General features: G+C 41.7%; 1 protein-coding gene across 3 annotated transcripts in view; it reads left to right on the top strand.

Moving 5' to 3' along the window:
- The window catches only part of LOC308145394 (calcium-activated potassium channel subunit alpha-1a-like), a gene marked incomplete at its 5' end in the record, with an annotated part of 87,686 nt that overhangs the window by 56,751 nt on the left and 7,852 nt on the right, over positions 1-23,083 (top strand). Inside the window, 13 exons of one of the 3 annotated variants that reach the window (XM_080516813.1) lie at positions 33-188; positions 411-520; positions 1,075-1,143; positions 1,609-1,695; positions 1,993-2,069; positions 10,474-10,564; positions 15,759-15,882; positions 16,271-16,495; positions 17,615-17,807; positions 18,737-18,850; positions 19,070-19,153; positions 20,114-20,244; positions 21,585-21,779. In XM_080516813.1, the coding sequence (XP_080372939.1) occupies positions 33-188; positions 411-520; positions 1,075-1,143; positions 1,609-1,695; positions 1,993-2,069; positions 10,474-10,564; positions 15,759-15,882; positions 16,271-16,495; positions 17,615-17,807; positions 18,737-18,850; positions 19,070-19,153; positions 20,114-20,244; positions 21,585-21,779 (1,656 nt within the window). Of the gene's footprint in view, positions 1-32; positions 189-410; positions 521-1,074; positions 1,144-1,608; positions 1,696-1,992; positions 2,070-4,546; positions 4,721-10,473; positions 10,565-15,758; positions 15,883-16,270; positions 16,496-17,614; positions 17,808-18,736; positions 18,851-19,069; positions 19,154-20,113; positions 20,245-21,584; positions 21,780-23,083 lie in introns of all 3 variants that reach the window. The other 2 variants (XM_080516812.1, XM_080516814.1) reach the window with 2 other exon arrangements.

Here is a 23,083-nt window from a genome sequence, read left to right as displayed (position 1 = left end):
AAACCGTTACATCCTGTGTTTCTCCCCCTCAGGCCCACCTTCTGAACATCCCCAGCTGGAACTGGAAGGAGGGAGACGACGCCATTTGCCTGGCGGAGCTGAAACTGGGCTTCATCGCTCAGAGCTGCCTGGCTCAGGGCCTCTCCACCATGTTGGCCAACCTCTTCTCCATGAGGTCCTTCATCAAGGTAGCCACCAAGAGTCCCCCACCTGTGCTCCCTGGATTAGGTTTTGAAGTAAAGTTGGCCTTTATACAACAGTCTTGAATGGAGAGTAATGGTAACTCCCAGATGTGGCCTGCATGCAGCATCTGGTGAGTGAGAGGGAAGTTGAAAAGAGTCAGTTGAGCTGGTATTACTTCTTCTTTTGTGTGTGTATTGTGGAGATATGAGCTCGTCTCCTCGTTGCAGATTGAGGAAGACACATGGCAGAAGTATTACCTGGAAGGCGTGGCCAATGAGATGTACACGGAGTATCTGTCCAGTGCCTTCGTGGGTTTGTCCTTTCCAGTCATTTGCGAGTAAGAATCTTGAATTTTATCCCCCAAAAATTAAGTTTTTTAAATTTATACATTTCTAAGTGTATGGATACAGAGTACTTTGGTTTTTGCTGTTAAACAGCTTTGACATGCACACATAGGCACATTTAACGGAACTCGATGGCAATAATAATAAAATAATAATGTTATTTATGTTTATATGTTATAATAAAGCAGCAGTAATTAGACAAGAAAAAGGTAATTGTCAAATATCATACAACAATATATAATCTATATTTTGTACATATATGTATGACATGTAGACGTGTGCATGCACAGACACAAACACACACACAACTACAAACAATAGCAGGTAATTTAACAACGGAATACGAATAAAAGTGAAATTAATTAAAGAAAATAAGCTGTCACATTGAAGATTAGAAAGGAAGGGGGAAAAAAAAAAAGAACGTTTCCAACCTTGCAAATATAAATGAGGCCTCAAAGTCTGAAACAGTGACAACTATAAGGAGATTTCTGAAAACGACAAATATTTTGCTGGCGTGAGGTCTAATGACACTGATTCTGCATCGCAGGCTCTGCTACGTGAAGCTGAAACTGCTGCTGATCGCCATAGAGTACAAGTCTGATCAAAGGGAGAGCAGGTAAGTGGGGCCCATTAAAATTCATGAATGCAAAAACTTTAATGCGCTGTGTTTCCTGTCACTATTTAATTTCAGCGACGGAGCAACTTGGAGTCGCTTCCCTGTTTGACTGCAAACACAGAATTGTGTTAAACTGGTGCCTGAACGGGTTTATTTACAGACTTCACAGAGCTCTGATAACATCCTCACAAATGTAATGAGGTGGCAGTTGGCTTCTTTAAGCTTTGGTTTACTTGTTTTTTGTTTTTTTTATTTCTTTTTGGGACTATTGCTGCTCATTTGCCGCCTTTTGAAGTGTCTCTGCTCTCTGATTTCATCTACTTCATTTGATAAACAGAGGCGGTCTTGCCAAATGAGTTGGGAAACTAATCCTGGCAGCTTGTGCCGCCGCCAGTGATTACGAGCGGCGCAGATTCTGTGATATAACTTTGTGCCGTGACATCTTTGCTCTGCGGATCCTCGCAGCACCCTGATAAACCCTGGAAACCACGTGAAAATGGAGGAAGGGACCTTGGGCTTCTTCATCGCCAGCGATGCCAAAGAAGTAAAGAGGTAATCATTGAGATCTGAGGATAAATCAAACTGTCAGTGAGTTATAAAATGTAGGAAAAACATTGCTGTTGTGACTTAATAAACATGGGACTTACTGCAGCTTCTGATGATAAATCAAAGCTTCACTTGATTTTTAAAGAAACGCTGCAGTTTCTGGACTTTTGTTCCATCTCATGTAACGGATTGACCAATACCTGGAATACATTTCTCTCGATTATGTCATCTGAATCTAGCTTAAACTGCTCATATATAAGATGTGCAGACGAATTGTTTTCCACTCTTGTCTTTTGTCCACAGGGCTCTGTTTTACTGTAAGGCCTGCCACGACGACATCACCGACCCCAAGAGGATAAAGAAGTGCGGGTGCAAAAAATGTGAGTGATCACCTAAGAGCACATTGCCTGTTTTAGTTCGACCTCGTTGTTATTCCGGCACAGACTTAATGAAACTGTTATGGTGGAGGTGTGACGGTGTATTTACATGACCTACATAGCCATGTGTCCAAACCACTTAGCTGCTGCATTAATTATTCACTTCATGAAACCTTGTACCTCGGCACGATGAAAGGTCATCAGATTCCTTTCTGCAGCCAAAACAAAGCAGGCAAGTTTTCCACCGAGACCTGCGTGACTGCTTCTGTTTATTTTGCAGTTACACACTGATTTAAAACTTTGTCCTAATGCACATGCATTTTAGTTTTTGACATACAAGCTAATTATATTCTTTATTTCCTGTCCATTATTGTTGTGAGATGGTCAGGAAGGCAGCTCGCACAAAAGAAGGAAAGGCCCATTACACAGAATCACACAAACTTTGCATATTGATATTCTTGCTGGGCTGTTGGTGCAACTATTATACTGTTAGTCCCACAAATGCATGTTTATTAATATTTCAATGAGGAAAATAATCAGGTTTTCTAATGTTTGAGTTTAATTGATTTGTTACAGGAAATAGGTAATAGGTCTTAACATGCCGTAGCCTATATAGTTTAATAAAAACAGTTTAATTAAATTTAAGTAACACCATAAATTGTTACATTATTAAAATTGCATAAAAAACATTTGATAACTGAGGCCAGTAATGTGCATGAATATGCATTTTGTTTGCAATTCTGTCCATTTTTATAGCAGTTGTTGCACAATTTGCTTATCAAAAGGATGCATAATGGATGGCAAACTTCTCCTATTTATTGAGGATACATTCTGTGCACTACCCTTTTTCAATGATGGCAATGCAATTTTAACTTCTATTTTACTGAAAGCTATTACATAATTGGCTCTGTTATATCTAAAATAACAAAAATTATTACAGTAGTGGCAGGTATTATGTTATTACATTGTTGGTTGCTGCACATGCCCTCCGTTGCACAAGCCCCTGAAATACCAGGAGTGTCCATCTCACTTTCTCAGTGGTTTGGAGAAGATGCTTCAATTTATTGTGACAGAAAGCCACAAACGCACCAAGATCAAGCGCAGCTGCCTCCAGGCCGACTGTATAATCCACAAAATGACTCTCACTGATAATAAACACACAGGAGAGGAGCTATAGAGCCTGTTAACTCCTCTCAGATCATCTGTGAGCTCAGACTAAATGTTTGTTTATTTGTTTACCTGTGTTTTCTCAATTTTCCTGTGTATGATACCTGTGATAATTGTATTGCTGACTTTGTGACCTTAACAGACTGTTAACCGATGGATTATTTGATGCTCCACTTTAAAACCCCATGTTCAACACTGTTGCTCCTCCATTTACAGCTTGTCTTGTTGTAACCTTTACAGCTGACACTTAACATTGATGTTTGATGTATTTTTTTTCCTGCTGCTTGGGAACTTGGCACACCATTCTTTTAAAAACAAAACAAAACAAAACCAAAACACATAATAGTGATATATAGTGAGTAATGAGGATTTGTTTCCACTCTGAAAATGCACCGATTGAAGCGATCTGTTTGAATGTACTGTATGTGTTGCATGTCTAACTGTTGATGCTGCCTGGATTCCTTTGTTTGTTGTTTTCATGTGCACGTCTGCTTCTTATAACCGAGAGAGGAAAAAAAAAACACCCAGCAAAATTGAAAGCAACAATATACATATGCAATAGAAAGCAGTTTGAAAATCAGTTCTTATTGCATCCACATTTCATTCATTTCATTCTTGCTTGAGTCTGTAGTTCTCAAGGCCACCAGCAGATGTCCTCGCTGTACTTTGTCAAACTTCCTTGAGAAAAGAGCGCATCTTGAAAGGAACTCGGATGAGAAATGGGGAAAATATCATCTGCTGAGAAAAGGACTTTATCATTTCACATTTTTACCAAAATGATGCAATTCACAGCGATTACAGCAAACCTCCTGCCTAATAAGCCAGATGTTAGAGATGACAAGCACAGGCAATTTGTTTTACAGTTTTATGTCTTTTAAATTTGTAGATTTTTATTGTTTCACACAAATTGGAACTGAGAAATTCCTCTAAAAACCAAATACAAGTTGAATTAGAAGCATGGAAACTACACAGGCTATGTTATGGACCGTATGTTTAAGCTTACTGGGGGGGGGGGGGGGGGGCTGAACTTGTAAGAGATGCTGTTTCACACACACACACACACACACACACACACACACACACACACACACACACACACACACACACACACACACACACACACACACACACACACACACACCCCTGTAAGTTCTTAGTCTGAGACTGACACACTTCTTGTCACACACAGTGTTCATGTAGTGCATCCAAGCAGCAGCTTTCCTCTGTGCCCTGTCTCTGTCCACTCTCCCTCCAGAACGACCCCCAGCATTAACCTGCTCTTCCTCTCCTCTCGTCTGAACCCATGACTGTAGCCAAGACGGCCGCCTACCAGAAAATGAGACTGGCATGTTGTTTTGATTGCGGCCGCTCAGAGCGGGACCGCTCTTGCATGCCGGTTAATGTGCGTTATAACACGGACTCCCATCGACGGGACATCCCACTCTCTGCTGTCTCTGTTAATGATTGCTCAGCCACTTTACGTGCCTGTAAGTTGTCGCCATGATATGTGCTCTTCGGTGTGTGTGTAACAATGCACTGTGAACTGTGCGCCGTTTCCTTAGCTTGTCTGGCTCCAGCAGCTGTGTCGTCACTGTCATGGATATCGATGTTGCTTCAGTGTTCTATGATTTTCAGTGAGTTCCCTCTGTGCTGCTACCTTTGGAGGCGACTTCTCGCTGTTGTGAAGCATGCTGGTACAGTCAGAGAGTGTGAATTTGAATTGACACTGTAGTTAAAAGCGCGTCGGCAGTCACTAACGTTAAACCAAGCAAAATCTCCATCCAGTGACCGCAACAGGATTTTAAAAGGAAGTTGAATCTGATGATATGCGGTCAGACTGCTGGAGAATTCCTCAATTAAACAAATATAATAGTGTCACTGGAGAGGGTAACTTTATCTATTCAAGAATAATCCAAATAACATCAGTTTAATCCAAATATTGGTCTGCTTCACACTGCAGGGTAATATATTTGGATGTGTAGATGCCACTGACAATTAATATTAAAAGGGCACCTGAGGGGATTTTCTTAGGCTTGGAGTACATATTGAGGTTAATGTAGTGGCTTTATTAAATTAACATCAAAGTCTTGAGGAGGCATCAAAGGTAAAATGGTCAGGAGACACCTCAGTGTAAACCTTGTTGGAGGACCTGGAGTGTATTTCTAGTTCTGAGTGGTACAATAGCAGGAGGAGAAAATAAAGCTTGAAGAGACTGGACCAGTGCTGGATCACATTGGATTTTAGTGAATTGACCTGAAATGAATTGAGCTACTTATGAATTCTTAATTCAAGTGTGATTTCCCCCTTTAAAGCCAGAGGGCATGTTAAATCATACTGATGTATTGCACAAGGCATGAGGAATGTGTCTGTGGTTGCCGAGCGTTGATACAATGTGCTGGAAAACATTGTCGACTGTCATACATTTTTAGCCAGACGTCTCCTGATCAAAGAGCATTTCTGTATGTAGCCGTACGTCCATGGGCGTTTCAACCCCTCCAATGACTTGCAGGGCTGTGTGCTGTGAGCATCGCCCCGGCTATAGCTCGAGCGGAGCTCCACTTCCTGTCGACACGGTGCGGGAGACGCACGGAGCGAGGCCTTATACGGCCTGACATGGAAATTATGTTTGCATTTTCATTTTTGGAGTGCTACCGGTTGTCATGAAACTCAGCCTGACAGTTCCTAACCACCAGGCAGGCGAGTGCCCCCGCCCCTCTGCTTTCCTCTCGTTGTGGGACAGATGCTAGCCTGTTAGTCCTGTGACTCTGCTCGCGCCCTCCGATTGCAGGCGACAGATGCCAGGACCAGCAAGGTCCCTGTTTGAACATCGCTGTCACTGTCCTGCCTTAAGCTCAATGCATGACCTTTATTGTAAGCAAGGGGTTGAAATAAGTTACTAATGAGCATGTGTGGGACTCACGGCTCTAGAATGTGACTCACAGAAAGTTCCATGCGTGTAAGCAGGTTGTCTCGGACAGGGCAGAAGAATGGGAACCAGTTTTTTGGGAAACGACAAGAAAAAAATAAACACTAGACAATGACACGTTGTCGGTTTCGCTCCATGCATACCGCTGAGTTCCATAATGAAGCACATCTAGATATGTAAACCTCCTTTAATTGCAGATGTCAAAATGAAACTTTAAATTACTTTTTTTTTTTCGAATTCGAACTGTAAAGAGGCACTTTTATACTGAAATACATTCATTGCTTGGATTGATGGTTGATCTCGCTAAAGAGGGGAAATAAACAGCTAACCAATCATTAAAATGGAAAATGTTGAAGTAATTATCCATTTCTTTAGGTCTGAGATGTTGCACTTTGCTTAGCAAAACTATTAAACTGACTCTGCCTTAAAAAAATATATTAAACTATGACTAAAAATGTAATCAATTGGGTGGGTTGCAGGTAAAAGATATAGAAACACCACAAGTAAGACCGATTTTTGACTGTTATCGTGGCCAAATAAGCATTTAAATGTGGAAAAAAAACAGGCTTTCAAAAACAGTTAAAGACCCAAAAAAATGAATCTTGAGGCAGGTCGTTTTTCCTACAAATGATTAAATCTCTGTTTAACTCCAATGTGACTGTTCATACTCGTCAGGTGACTATTGCACCTCCAAACTTCGACGCTGCTCCACTGACCACACTGCTGAAAATCATATTTCTAACTGACCTGCATTTTATTTCTCATTGCTTTTTCCATATTGTCTTCAAGGCACAACTCCAGTTTTTTCTTTTTTTTTTTTTAAGTGCCTTAAAGAGAAATCCTTTCAGCTTTCAGTTCACAGTTGTTATTTATGATTTGCTTTTCATTGCAACCTGTTTTTATTTTCCCCTTGTAACCTCTCATTCGTCTCATCATTTTTCTCAGCTAAAAATAGCTATAATGGATTTATCAAATCAAGTAAGTTGTCATTTCTCTTCTCTCTCTTCCAGCGGCTTGTTTCTAACCCATCCACTTGTGCTTCCTCAGCTTTCATCCCGTGAACTGTCTCTAACCTTCTGTGTGTCGCTGTCCAGGCCATCATCATCCATCACTGTGCTGTGTATGCAAAGCATCAGGAACTTGCTCCCCCGAGTGCGTCTCTGTGCGTTTGGTATCGGTTCCCGCTCGGCAGTAGATGGTGCTACTGCTTCGCTGTGAGGTTGTGTGAATGAAATCAGCATACACTTCAAAAAAAAAAAAAAAAAAATGTATATGATCAAGTCACTGCAAGTGAACGCACGCCATAAATTATTCTCGCAATCCATCATTGCAAAGCAAATTTAAGGCATCAGAGTATTTAAAACACAGAGAGGTGATCTAATCTCCCTCAGCGCTCTCAGGAGTATGTGGACCTGGTGGGCTGTCCACTTTAACAGGATCTGTGACAGGCAGCAAATATGCCACATTGTGTTGTCCCGGAGAAGTGCTGTGCATGTTTGACACGGGGCAGATGAATAGTCGGGGTCTGGAGCAGGGAGGATAATCTGCGAGACAGCTGACTGTTGAAATAATCATCTCTCTTCTCCAGTTTTAGCTCCCAGTCATTTTTTGGGGACTCGGGGAAAAACACGCCTCTTCTGCCTGTTTTATTCTCACCAGCTTTTACCTCCAATATATCACTTGTGGTCGAGTGAATACCAAATGCCTTCTTACCTCATCAGGAATAAACTGCGCACTGCAGCTCGTAGCTGTTAATTCACATTGTCACCTCCTTGTTCTGGTGGCATAACAATTGCTGGAACACCTGAAAGCATATTTATTAATTCATGTTTATTATAAATATCAAAGTAAATGTCAAATCGAAGATTTCATTGGTGGCTATATGAAGTGGTTAAGTGGTGTTAAATAAAAATGAGATTTTTTTAATTATTCAGCCATTAGCATTCGTGTGCCAGAAAGAATTACCCCCAAAACCAGTGACTGTCCCTTAATTATGATAAGAGTCACAAGAATGTTTTATTAACATACACACTGCAGGTCCTATTGAAGTCAGTATGAATCAGATCCTGTCTTGTGTTTAAGTTGAAGGAATAAAGGGAGAGTTCACTGAAAACACAACGCAAGCATCTGATTCGTGCTGAGTTCAGGCGACATGTTGAAATAGTCTTAGAGAATTCAGTCTGACGCAAACAAAATTAAGAAGAAATAGATACATAAAGTTGTTTAATTTTCTTTGAAGCCCCCCAGACTGCCACTGATTTGTCAAAACTTTACAGGATCCAGTGAATCACAGGTCAAAACAGTCTCACAAATATACAAAATATAAGAATTCTTCCAGGTTTGATGCGGATGCCAGACAGTGTCTTATTAATTTATTCTTTAACCTGTGAAACTCTCATTGTGCAAAGCCTCAGGCCCCCACTTGATCTCTGACTCCTACCCTAAAAGGTCCGTGACCCAAAATTGAAAACCACTGATCAACAAGATATAAAAGACAATTTGCATTAAGCACTCATTACTTTATATGGTTTGTTTCGTTGGTTTTTAAAAAAAGTTTAATCTTCTTCGACTGTATATAAGATTAGAAAGAAAAGTCTCATAAAAAAATATCAGGGTGAATGAAAACCCAGGACGCAAATCAGTAATATTTGTGATTTGGGACGAATGACCATTTAAATAAGAAGCAATGGAACATGTTTGTACTGTACAGCTGCTGATTTTGACTCCTCTTCATTTAGCAGTAAACGACAACCCCCTAATCCGGCCGCCAGCTTATCAGTACAAGTCCACTAAACCCAACCACAACTCAGCCTGCGCTAACGTCTCAGTCCCTTTGGTAAACAACCGCAAGGGAAGCCTGCTGCCCCCCGCCAGGCCCTCCGCTCTCAGACGGAGCCTCATGGGCTCCGGGGACCTGGTCCAGGTGGGCTGGCGCCCGGGGGTGGCGGAGGAGGCCGGACGGCTGCAGCGAGCGCGTAGTCTGCCGGTGACATACAGATACCGCCCGGGTCACTGCAGTAACGCCACACTCATTCAGAGGCAGTGTAAGGCCACCCACCCCCACCACCCCACCCTCTCTGTCAGTGTGTTTGGCAGGCCTGTACTCAACAACGGCACAAACAAAGCATGTGCTTGCCAGTCTGGAGTGGTTGCATGTATAGCATTCCTTACTAATGACCCAGTGTGTGCAGCTGTCAGCTGTGAAACATTAAATATTAAACAGGCCGAGCAGGATGTGAAGGGCCAGTGTGTCGGAGCATCCCCCTCCACTGGAAGCCCCCCCCCCCACACTCAGTACTTCAGCACTCTCCATTATGGTGTCAGTCTTTGACATGCTAGCAGTGCTTGAAATCATGTGTTCATCTGCAGAAGAGCATGATCTTTGAAACTTTATTAATTTTAATGTAAGCCCTCGCAGCTTTAGAGAAGGAAAAAAAAACCCTGCTCACAGCTTGAACCATCAGTTAAAAGACACTCAAGTGTATTTTCCACGACCTATAACAAGCTATTCCCACTGAACGACGGCTGTTAAAGTGCTATTAGTGAAGCACTTCTCGTGCTCCATGTGTTTATTTTACCAGCGACTGCCACGGAGTAGAGTTGTTTTTCTTCAGCTGTGATATTAGCTTGTGAAAATATTTGCCTGATTACTTTACTCCAGGGTAAAACTTATAATTCGTTCCCTATGAAGAGCTCAGTGCACTTTGGTGAAGTGATAAAGACAATGTCTGAGGGGCATCTCAGCTGTACATAAATCACTCTGGCAGGAGGACCAACCTAATCATAGGAGCCAAGGGCACCACTCTGCAGATGAAGAAAGACCAGCGCTCCAGATGGGAATCAGTATTGGCACAAAAACCCCTTTATTTGAAGTGCTGCGTGCCTAATTTTTTTTTACAGTTTATTATTTTAATTAAACAAGAATGTGGTTGATTAGTGGCCAACGAGAAGCTTTCCAAGTCCAGGCCTGAGCAAATCTGTACCGTCAACTGACTGAGGTATTAGTGGCACGACATCATCTGAATGAGCAAACTGTTGACATGGGAATTCCAGCGACTGCAGTGGTTATAACCTCACAGATCAGCAGTTGGCATGATGGGTGATGATGACTTTATTGCATGTTTGCATCTTCATACAGAACCTGTCCATTGCACTGTTTTCTGCCCCACACCCTGTTTACCACACCCTGTGTCTGTGTTGTTCCCTTTGTATTCCCTGACCTCACATTGTGCTGTGTGTTGTTGAGGTTTTTGTCTTCTTTTTTTTTTTTTTTTCTGGTCATTTCTTCCCTCACACTTTTGCATCTTGTTGCAGTTGAAGAGGATCAACACTCAGCGCTATCGCCCAAAAAAAAGCAACGTAATGGCATGAGGAATTCTCCCAACTCCTCCCCCAAGATAATAAGGTAAGTGACGATACAACGTGACCTGCCAACAATGGCTGCCAACAAAAACCAAACAGTAGATAGCAGGTATCCAAAAATTCTGTTTCACCTTTGATAGATTGTCAGTATGTCATAATTATTATTATTCAACTTAAGGGAAATATCTTCAACAAATATCTATTTTGCAAGAAAACAGTTCACTGTATACACTATACCTGCTGTACAATGCTCTGCTGGCCTTGTCAATGAGCTGGTATAGATGGAAAACATTCGCCATAAGACACATCATAATCTGCGTTAGTTATTTCATGCTTTAGAAACGACGTGCGATCCACTTTTGCAGTTTTTAGGAGCCTTGAGGCGTGGAAAAATAAATACTTATTTTAAGTTACTCGTGCCTATGAAATGGGGAGTAGGTCTAAGAACAGTGTCTGCGCTGCAGCTCTTGTATAAAAAACGTGTCAGACTTGGAGAAGAGCTCTACGCCACAAGGTTTTATGTGACACCCACAGACTACGTCTCTTAAACAGGCCTGGCAGTAATGACAGCACCAGGCAGTCAGAGAGCCTCTCAAGGATAGATAGCCCAGGGCTATTCATCTATTGTCGGATCCCTCTAAGGTCTGTTCAGCACGTAAGGCCACAGATGATATGTATCATCACAATTAAAGGCGAATTCAAATGCTACCTTGCTTTTATCTTGTCTCATGGAATTAAATCGGCGCTTATTGATCCTGACTGGAGATAACACTGTTATTCAACAAGAGCCCATTACGGGGATGATAATAGCAGTAGTCATTGTCATTAAGTGCCATGCTATAAGGAGGCCAGGAACCAGGAAAGACCTGCAGCCTCATGTATACAAAGTGGAATAGTGCACATGAAATTTAATCAAAACTGGCACATGACCAAATGTTCCCGCTGCTGTGTGCGTGACATTTTGATCTCACACCCACACATGTGCATTGTGTGTGTAATTATGATATATATATATCACATATCAGCTATATACAACTGCTATCAGAAGTACTTTGTTGTGTAATACTAAATATACAGCTACATTAGCATTTCTTTGATCTGTGGCCTCTGTTTTTCAGGTGGGTGTTTGCCCTTGTTTGATTTGGTTCAAAGTGGTGTTAAAGTTTAAAGCGCTGAAGGTGATTTATACACTCTGGGGGTAACAAAAGAAGGCTTTTCTGATGCTATAGCCATCAGCTAAATATCGGCCCATCAAACCAATCCATCTACTTGCCATGCTAATACGCTGCAATACAGGTGGATGTGTTATTTCGTGCTGCATCTGCTGCCTACACGCTGGAGAGGGATTTGCTGTGGTAGCCTAAGGGATACTTCATTGCAACAAGCAGGGTAAAAAAAAAAAACATCTGGGTGTATACTATATCAAATGTGTTTTTACAGGACCTGCGGCCTCAAGGCTGTTGTAAATAAGTAATGATCAACAGATTGGCTGTGGGTTTTGAAGAGCAAGCCTTTGTCAGTTTGTATGATGTGGAAGGTTTTCAAAGACTTTGCCTGCCTGCCCTCGGTGCTCGTGTTACAGTAAGCCGGTGCAGTGATGCCGAAATAGAAGATCTACATAATGCGCGTGTGTGCCGTCTACTTTATGTCTCTCTCACATGTCATTACGCTGCTCAAGAAGACACCTGGCCTTATGTTTCGCGGTCATGACGTGTGAAGTCTTGTCAGACGCGTCTTCATAAAACTAAAGAAAGTGAATTACGCCGCTGATCAGTTGGAATCTTCGGAAGCGACACTCGCAGAGGCCTCCTCACAAAAGAATAAAGCCGTCACGTGTTTTTCCAGGAGACAGTTTCACTCCGAGTTCCAACAAACTAACACGTCCTGTCTGCAACTTAGCAATGACGACCTCACTGAAATTAACACCATTTCCACGGGCTCTCTGATGGGTCATAAGACACATCTAACTGCGGGATGTCACAACGCGTTTGGTCACGTCGGAGCGCCGTGACATGCACGTCATGTCTGCTGCAGCACCGCTGAGGCAATTGGCAGTGCAGGGTAGTGACAGGCCGTCATGGCTGACAGTGAGCGATAGCTATCCTGGCAGAGCTCTGCCTCACCAGTCATCTCCACAAGGACAAACTGAAGTGACAGCGGCTCCACTGAGTGAGTGGGGAAACATTTGACTTTTGATGAAATATTTAGCTGAGGTGTAAACCCACTAAATGCTCTCACTCTTTGGAGGATGTGAATTCTATCTCCGGTGGAAGTTTATGACAAAGAATCAATTAGAGCAATTTGAGGTTATTGAGAGCTACTGCTTATGATCTGGATGGATGGATGGATGGATGGATGGATGGATGCATGTTCATTTTCATGTGTGTTTGAGGTTTTTCATGCAGGCCTGGTGACTTTACATTGTCCTTGGATATTCTTCTGTGTCTGTTTGTGTTTGTGTTTGTGTGTGTGTGTGTGTGTGTGTGTGTGTGTGTGTGTGTGTGTGTGTGTGTGTGTGTGTGTGTGTGTGTGTGTGTGTGTGTGTGTGTGTGTGTGTGTGTGTGTGTGTGTGTGTGTGTGTATGGTCGTGCCTCTCAGCATTTGCCTCTGTGATGGACTGGCGGTCTGTATGGGGTGTAACCTGCCTTCACTCATGGTCGGCTTCCTGTGACTCTTAGATGGATGGATGAATACATGGGCTTTACTCATATTTATTTCAATATAGTACACATTTCTGAACTGAATACTTATATTTGCAATGAATTAGCTAATTAAAACTATGAAATAGTCTCAGTCACTGCCATCAATTGGACCTGCTTGATGTTTCACCTCTCATCTGAGATGGTTTTATCATTATAAAATGAACTGTAATGTGCCTTTCAGGCTAATCTCTTTATTAACTATAGATCCCAGCAGCCATTTACAACAATAACCTTTCTTTTGAAACACATCAGGAAGTCCCAAGATTGCCACTTGGACTGGCACAAGACAAGCAGTTGAGGAGTAAAGTTGGAGTTAATTGCAGTGAGAGTTGGCAGCGCTGCTTTGCCCACTTCTTTAAACAGTCACAATCAATTTATTTTATTCGGTGGGCTAATGAAGAACCTTGATCACCACAGTCTGATGATAATAATATTAATAACAAAAAAAGGACAATTCCGTTTTCCTTTGTTTGTAAAAACATTTAAATATTTCCAAAAATAGTTGCAACTTGGCTGGCAGTTAGAAGCAGGAGATCATGTTGGGCGAGTGAATGTTCAGTGTTCCACTTCCATCCGCCTCCTCTTAGCTTCATTTTGCATTGAGGGGTTGTGTGTCGTTTACATACTGGGGTGTGCACATTGCATTGTGCACACACGTCTCATCAAATAGAAACGGCATCAACAAACTGCAGTGTGAGAGGTAAAAAGTGGCAGAAAAGACATTTTCTCGGTCTCGCTGCTTCTTGTCTTGAAAGGACATCCGGATCTTGCCTCGGGGTGTATGAGCCCAAAGGCGGGGTTTTTTTTTTTTTCTCCTTCAGTGTCTCGGGGGAAGCAGTTTGAGCCGACACGTTCATGCATACTTAACATGTGAGGTAGCATTCTTATAAAGTCCTCACGTAGATTAAAGAGACGCCCCGGTTAGGGGGAGGAGAGCTGAAGTGTTTAAAAGGTTTTGGACAGAGACAGAAGACTGCTGTCTGGGTTTTGACAAGATAACATCTTCAGCGGTGATCTGAATCTGACAGAGTGGGTTCAGTGCAGTGAGAGCTGTGTGGGCAGTGTTACCCGGTCACCAACACACCAGTCCTGCGCATTTCAGCTTTTTATGTTGATATTTGGGGTTTCATCCACATGCAGGTTCAAAATCAAGCACAAATTATATAGTTTATTGACATCATATGGTCATATTTTCTTGTTACTAAACTATATTACCTAGTTAATCTTTTAGTTTATCATACAATGCATATTGTAAAGAACAGTTTTGTAATCAGTATATTGTACTCAAAAGTATTGTGGAAATTATTTTAATAATCAAATATCTTTTTGACATGTATCATATAATCATTAGTATTTTATTCTACATGTGTAAAGTTTTGCCTTTAATCATACAGAACCGCATTGTGCTATTTTATTTATTAATATTTTTTATTATTACTGTGTAGATACTAAATAAATCAGATATAATACTGTTAACAGTATTGATGAATTTTGTATTAGTCTTTTAGTATTTTATTTTATGTTTAAGAGTTTTCCTCTCGTTTTAAAGAACAACTTACTAATTATTATCAATTTATTCAAAAATGTTTTAACATGTGTAAGGTTTTGCCTTTTATTATACATACCAGTCTTGCTTATTGAATTGTATTTATTTGTTTGACAGTCTCAAATTGTGCATTTTATTTATTTCTTTATTATTTTATTTTATTTTAAAGGTTTAATTATAGTCCACCCGATTGTATTGTTTTTAATGTTTTGTTTATCAGATGTCAGGGTGTTTCACTTTCATACATCAGAAATAACCTTTATATATTTACAACATTGTGATCATGTGCTGATATAACATTTAAAGGAAGAATCTAGACAAGAGATTTGATGCATTTAGTAACTACAACACTCCTGATCGACTAATAAGTAGCTCCTAAGTATTTATACCACGGGCATTTCTTCAAGGAAGTGAGCGTATCATATCAGTGTCATCAGAGCAACCGCAGGTACTGGTGTTGGGATCCTTCAGTGGTCAGTGAGGAGGTGGAACTCACCACAAAACAGCTACTGAACTGAGTTTATATGGTCCTGATGCCCTTTTTAAACATTAATACTCTTCACTTTGGAAAGCAAAATATGTTCGGGCAAATTGCTGAAATATTTAAAGTCTGGTCTGTTAAAGCTTTTACCACGCCGCGCACGACGTCAAAAGCTGTATGCAGTAAGGGGGCGTAATTGCATCTCCGTGCTCATGCCAGTCAACGCAGTGTGTTGCTGCCATCTTCTTCCGCCTGGCTGCTGCCGCTGATGTCACTCCGCTTGATGACATGGCACTTTTGTTGGCATTTCAGCAGATGGCCTCTGACAGGAATGAGCAAGGAGAGGGAGGAGGATAAAGGAGGGAAGGAACTTGTTTTCCAAACAAGTGGCGCGTTTGGAGATTCCCAAATATTTTGAAAATAAATATACGTTTCAGCCGTGCAATTGAATCAAATTCGGGAGAAGATATTGTCTCACCGTCTGTCCTCCATCTTTATCTCTGATCAGGCACGACCCGCTGCTTATCCCGGGGAACGAGCAGATTGAGAGCATGGACGAGAACGTGAAGAAGTACGACTCCACGGGGATGTTTCACTGGTGCCCGTCCAAAGACATCGAGAAGGTCATCTTGGTGGGTCTCGCTCCTTTGCTCGGCACTCGTCATTTGTCCCTGACACTCTTCTCCCCGGTGACAGATGTGTCATGTCATAAAGCGCCATCAGAGGTTGACAGGGCACTTAAACACTCTGTAATGAGGTGTTTGACATGTCATTTGCTATGCAGAGGCCCTGTACATAGAACATTTCTTGGACTAATACATATGCCATTTTTCAAATTACTTGCAGAGTCTATTACAGTCGTGAACCGCATGATATATTTCACAGGGCGAACAAGCTGACTGGGAAAAAAAGAAAAAGAAAGGAGAAAGCACTAACATTAGCCAGAAGCCAAACGCCTGTCATAAACATCATGCTTTAATGCCCCTTTTTTCACCCCCCTCTTCCTTCTTCCCCTCTCAGACCCGGAGTGAGGCTGCCATGACAGTTCTGAGCGGTCATGTGGTCGTGTGCATATTTGGCGATGTAAAATCAGCACTGATCGGCCTGAGAAACTTTGTGATGCCGCTGAGGGCGAGCAACTTTCACTACCACGAGCTGAAGCACATCGTGTTTGTCGGTTCCCTCGAGTATCTGAAGCGGGAGTGGGAGACTCTTCACAATTTTCCCAAAGTCTCCATTCTGCCAGTGAGTACAGTTTCATTTCTGTTTCATTTCTTTAACAAATCATAACATGAGATCCTCGAAGATTTCTATCTACATAAAGAGGAAATATTTCTATTACATGCATATGCTATGAATATGAATATGAAATCCTTTCATTAAAGCATTGTTGACATTTCTATGTTAAAGAGTTCAGCATATGTTACAGCAGTCGTTCTCAAAGTGGGGGGGGGGGGGGCTCCCCTGGGGGGCGTCAAAGAGTTTCAGGGTCTAGCAGCAGGAGAAATCCAGGGGTCCTGGGGGGCCTTTTCCTGTGACAATTGAAATAATAACAATACGTTTTGGTGGTTAAACCAATAAGAGTAACAGCTACAAGCTCAACGTAAAGGCCTACTACTTTTTGAATTAGAAGCTTGGAAATAGCATTAGAGAAGCATTATTCTCTTTATTGCTTTCTGATGACAACAGGGTCTCTTTTGCTGCAAATAGCACATTCCATTCTTTAAGTACAATGTTTTCCGGGTCTATAGGACATGAAATATGCGCGAATAAAGTCATACTAGTATCACATGCAAATGGAATATAAACTGTACAGACGTAGCTGCCTTTCACACCAGGTACAATATAAAGTTTTCCAATCAAGGATATTTTCTTAAATATATTTCATCTTTTGCTGCACGCCATCTGTTGTGACCAAGACAGCATGAATGTGACCAATCACTGCCACATCAAAGCAAGCACAAGAAAAAGTTAAACTATGTGCTAGTTCAAGTAGAAAAAAGTAAAAACCCTTAGTGAACTATAGAAACTGGAAACGACCCATAAAAACACTACCAGTTGAAAACAGTTGACTTTTTTCCTCTGATGCGTCTTGAGTGACCTGGTCGTGACATGACCTTCATCCCCTGTGCGGCCATCTTGGCTTCTTCATTGGTTTGTGTCTCAGGTTTGATCAGTAAAAATGTGAGTTCACAAAAAACACACTTCCCGATCAGGTTTGTAAAAAAAAAAAAAAGTGTGAAGGAACTTATTCTCAAAGCAGCAAGAAGATTGAAGTTTGACGACTCTTAATTCACAGTTTTGGCGTATGTCTGGCTTCACAGAGGTGAGATAACAAATTCTCTCCTTCACTTCTCCTCAAAGGGCACGCCGCTGAGTCGGGCAGATCTGAGGGCTGTCAACATCAACCTCTGCGACATGTGTGTCATCCTGTCAGCCAATCAGAACAATATTGACGACGCATCACTGCAGGACAAAGAATGCATCTTGGCGTCACTCAACATCAAGTCCATGCTGTTTGACGACAGCATCGGGGTCTTGCAGGCTAATTCTCAAGGTAAGGAGCGCCGTATCATAGTTCACTGCACCGCCTGGGAGGGACAGGGTGCTGGCACGGAGAATATTCCTCACTGGGTGCTTCCTGGCTGACCTGGTGTCACTACATTTGACAGTAAACCCTCCTGACTATTCCTCAGGTTACTGTAACAACTGGTTTCCTCACAAACCTAATTGGTTGCAACATGCATGCCCTCACCTGACATTTGTTTTTTTTTCTAATATCGGCCACTTTATAACACGTCGACGGTAATTTATTAATATTGCATGTTGGAGCTTTGTAAATGGCACCTGAATCACTCAGTTATGGTCCGACGGTAATGGTCATGTTTGGGTTTTTTTTGTTTTTTTTGCTTTGAGAGAAATCCTTTTAAAGAACCTTCTGACCGCAGGAAGAAAAAAACCCCCCCACCCATTTCATTATTCCTCCAATACATGTATGACCTCGCATTTGCCTTAGTCAGCAGTAAGTGATGGATGTCAAAACACGACCTATGTATAATACATACGGCATCACTGATTTAATGTGCTTACTTGTCAGTCTGAGGAAAGCAAGGAATGTCAAGTCAATTTGAATTCAATCTTGCGTCACTTATTTTCTATTTCATGGCTGCGTACTGTACATGCTTTCTTTTGCGTGTGTATAAAATGGTTTACGACTGTATGCACACACACACACACACACACGCACGCACACAAAAAGAAACAAAATGAGCAGTATGTCACATCTATTATAAATAGACTAATATTGGTTCTTGTCAAGAACACAGTAACGGAGCACTCAGCAACTTTACGCTTTACCAGACGCTGGAAAATGGATGAAATAGCCTCGGCACATTAGTTCTGCTGATATGCCTGGTTGTAATCTCTAATGAAGTATTGAACATTGCAACAACAGATGTGTTTTATATTATGTGTGTGTCCAATCAGGGTTCACACCACCGGGGATGGATAGATCTTCTCCGGAGAACAGCCCAGTCCACGGATTAGTTCGGCAGACTTCTGTCACCACCGGAGCAAATATTCCCATCATAACTGAACTAGGTAAGCTATTTCTTTTTTCTTATCTGTCATATGATTGATGCTTGAGCTTTACAATTGCACGCTGTTTTATAAACAGATCTGAAAACACGATTTATGCAATTAAATGCTGTCAATGTTTGATTAATCTTACTGAAAGTGGAGTTTTTATTGGATTTTTTTTTTTCTCCCCTGTTGACATGTACCAACTGTTTTTCCTCAACACTTGTCTAGCGCCATTAGCAAAGCCAGGCAAAAAAGTGCCTGTGATTTCATTCAGTCAGGATAAAAGCAGTGGGACCAGCATACAAATGATAACAGAGCTGGGTAAGGAGTGCCTCTGTCCTGTACTGCAGTGTTGTAACTGCTGCTGCCTTCATATCAGCTTTCTTTTGATTTCTCTCGCTGCACAAGAGGCTCAGTCCATTCCCATGGCATCACTTTGAGCACATTTTACCCTTGGTTCTGGATGAAATTGCCTGTCTTGTTTTGGCCCCTTATCTCAAAGCAAAATTTCTCCCTTTTATTTTTCGAAGAATTACAAGGCCTTTGATCCCTCAGAAGTCCTTGTGGCTGTTTTTCTTCGCATCTTCTGTCGGATCACATTCTCCGGCCCGTGCCCTTCTTTCATCTCAGCCCTGTCGATATGACTGACATTTATTTCTGTCCTCACAGAGGGAGCGGTTCTCTGACTAAATTTCACATCATTACATTCTCCAAGCTATTGCATGTGTTGTTGTTTTTTGCTCAAAGACATGTTTAAAGAAGGTTCTGGGGCAACGAGATACTTTCATTTGACTTGACATGCAAGTACAAGTAATTGGGAGTTCTGTCTTGGGTTTATAAGACAAACAATGGCATATTGGTGTTAGGGACAGTGACCTCAGGAGGACTTGGAATTGAGGCCTGCAACCGTGACAATATGCATGGTGTCATGAGTCTGCATGGATGGCCTGGATATGGAATGTGGCAAAGGCAAGTTGGCATGAAAATACTGAACAAAACACAATTTCCGTGTTTGAGAAAGCTATAAAAATGTATTCAAATTTGGGCTTGGGACGTTAAGAATATGCTCAACCACAACTGGATTTTGAAAACAGTCCATATCTGCAGGTGTTGACTGTTGTGCACAACCACTGTGCTTTTGTGTCTTACTCTCCATTGGAATGACTTATTTGCCTGATTTCTCCACTTTCAAAAAAAAAAAAAAAACCACTCTATGAGTTGTGGTTCTGTTGCGCAGAAGAGTTTAAATAACTAACTGAATCTACCCATTTACCCTCGTAGTGAATGACTCTAATGTTCAGTTCCTGGACCAAGACGACGACGACGACCCCGACACGGAGTTGTACCTCACGCAGCCGTTCGCCTGCGGGACGGCGTTCGCAGTCAGCGTGCTGGACTCCTTAATGAGTGCAGTAAGTCCGGAACACAATAGTGTATACATGTTATTATGTAATTTAAATTAATTTTCTTATATCGGATTTTGCTGAAGGACAGATTCCCAGGTCTGCTCCAGATTCTGCAAAACTGTCGTTTTCAGGTTTCCTGTAACATGCAAATTCAGTTTTGACAACACAATTTGTGTCAAACACAGTCAAGGGTCATACAATCAAACCAAACTCTCAAGATAGAACTTTATTAGATTTGTTCGAGATGAATTCTTGTGTGAAAACGTCAGGTGTCCAAACCAATTTATAACTTAAAACAATTTCACACTCTGCGAAATATATTGCTTCTGCCATGCTGCGTAATCAAATAGTCCACTGATATATATTCAGGCACAATCGTGTACATTTTCAAGTGTTTGTAGAAAATATCTGAACTTGTGTATAAGAGAACTACTGCAGGACCACAGACTGAATGAAAGTTAAATTAACAATGTCTGGAAGGGGACACTTGGACTCAACGTGGACCTTCAATCTCTTTCACAAAGTTTTGACATCCTTCCTGCTTTTGTCCCGGGTCTCAGCTCATTCAAGCTCACTTTCCCATGTTTGGCTTAAACAAACAGTGATAGTGACGAAAGAGTCAAAGAAAAGGTTGAAAAGAAGTTATTGACTTTCCCAGTCTCATGTTTTGTTATCAGGACTGATAGCAGAATACCCCCACTACAAAAGTAGGCGTCCTCCGCTCCGGTTAAAACGATAAATGACAAGACTGGAACTTGTACTTGGTATGATGGCTTCATTTGTCTGCCTTTCAGTTTGAGTGAGGTTAGAACAAAGCTGCCTTCAAGTGCGCTCCAGTGTAGACAAAGGTAATGCTACCTAATGGACAGCCCTCATCCATCATCTTAGTCAATAGTGCTGTCAGCAGCCAAGGGAGATGTCACTGTGCTGTACAAGCAGGGGGAGACAGGAGACTGCACTGCAAAGAAAAAAAGGGCAGATACTTGCCCCTGTTAAAACAAGCCAAGCAATAACTGGAAAGGCCTTAGAAAAGTGGGCCCTTGAAGGAAAAACAAAAAAGCACTTTTCGAGGTTTGTAGAGCAGATTTTTATGAATGGTTGTCCCGTTATTGAGCTGGATGAATACTTGGACAGTGTGAGCGTGAACACGCCAGCTGTGAAAGTAACCCGCAGTAACTGGGTTCTCCTGTCTTTTCACTCGGCGAGCGGGCCGATGTGACGCGACAGAGCGGGGTTAGGTAGCGCCACTCAGCCTCTCCGCCACTTTGAGATGGTTCAGTTGTGACTCGGGTGGCGTTCGCTTGAGGTCTCACACCAACCCCCCCCCTCTCACTTCATTCCTTCAGACATACTTCAATGATAATATCCTCACCTTGATCCGGACGCTGGTAACAGGCGGGGCGACACCGGAGCTGGAGGGGCTGCTGGCGGAGGAAAACGCATTACGGGGCGGCTACAGCACGCCACAGACCCTGGCGAACAGGGACAGGTGTCGCGTGGCACAGCTGGCCTTGTACGACGGACCCTTTGCTGACCTCGGGGTAAGTGAGTGGTCCTGTCACCCAGGGACTGAGCACCTCTCTGTGTGCCAGTGTTGTGGAAGCTAATAGGGATTGGGTGTGATATATAGCCTGGATAAGTATGTCCAGAAATAGCAGGGCGATGTGATCGTGAAGTTCAGACTCTATCATCAGACGCGTGTGTCGGCGTTCATTCATACCACAGGAGGCTTCAGTTTAACAGTCTACAGCTGATAGACCGCAAAACCTGAAGAACAATAGGAAATGTTTCAAAGATCTGATTACTCATAAGACGCATAACTCTGGCTTCCTCCCACAGTCCACAATAATGGGTTTGAGTCGAATTAGCGACTTCAAACTGCCTGTAGGTGTAAATGTGAGCGTGGACGTTTGTCTCTTTGTGTTTGCACTGTGATGGACTGACAGCCTGTCCAAAGAGGGTGGGTGGATGGATGGATGGATGGATGGATGGATGGATGGATTGATTGATTGATGTTTTAAAAAGAAGTGTATAAAGATGTACAGTTTGGTAATTTAACAATATCTAATATCCACCTCTCAATAAATCTTCAAGCTTTGGATACCAATAAACTAATTGAAGGAAAAGCATCAGTCTTTCTGCTTTTCATGCAGACTGAAGCCATTTGTTAATTATAAATCTATTATCTTTTCTCTCAGTATGAATGAAAAGTTTTTGTTGTTTTTTTATTTTTTTTACAAAATCAAAGTACTTTGTATGTATGATTTATATATTATTTAGTCAGTCTTTCAAAACCTGACTTTATAATGGTTTTAAAATTATTGGCTGATTATTGATGTTAATACAGATATTCATACGTTTTCTTCTCTTATTTCAGTCTTTTCCATAGTGGAAATAAGTCACCGCATTTGAAATCACATTCAATTAATTTCACTATTTCACATTACGGACACAGCTATTGTTTGTTTAAACATTTATTCATAATTATAGCTTTATTTTATTTTATGATCCGGTCATGTCATCATTTAAAATGAATTCCTCATCAATAACAATAATCTCCTGATGACATTGTGCACGTCTCCCCTCAACCCATGTGGTTCCCTCCAACCCGAAACTGAAGAAAATGCATTTTATTGCATGTATGTGTTCCAAAATTCTTGAATAAATATATATCCACACACAATCCATCTCTCCCTCAGGAGCAACCACAAACTCATTAGTTCCTAATAAAAGCAAAAACGGCGCATACATCCTCTGTGAGAGTACAACAAAGATCATGGAGGTCCACTCATGTGACCCTTCACCATTCGTCTTCACAAACTTGGCATCGTTAGACTTTGTGATG

The sequence above is a fragment of the Blennius ocellaris genome, assembly GCF_963422515.1.
Source record: "Blennius ocellaris genome assembly, chromosome: 21".
Classification (NCBI taxonomy): Eukaryota; Metazoa; Chordata; class Actinopteri; order Blenniiformes; family Blenniidae; genus Blennius; species Blennius ocellaris.
This window is presented reverse-complemented; position numbering and strand designations above follow the sequence as displayed.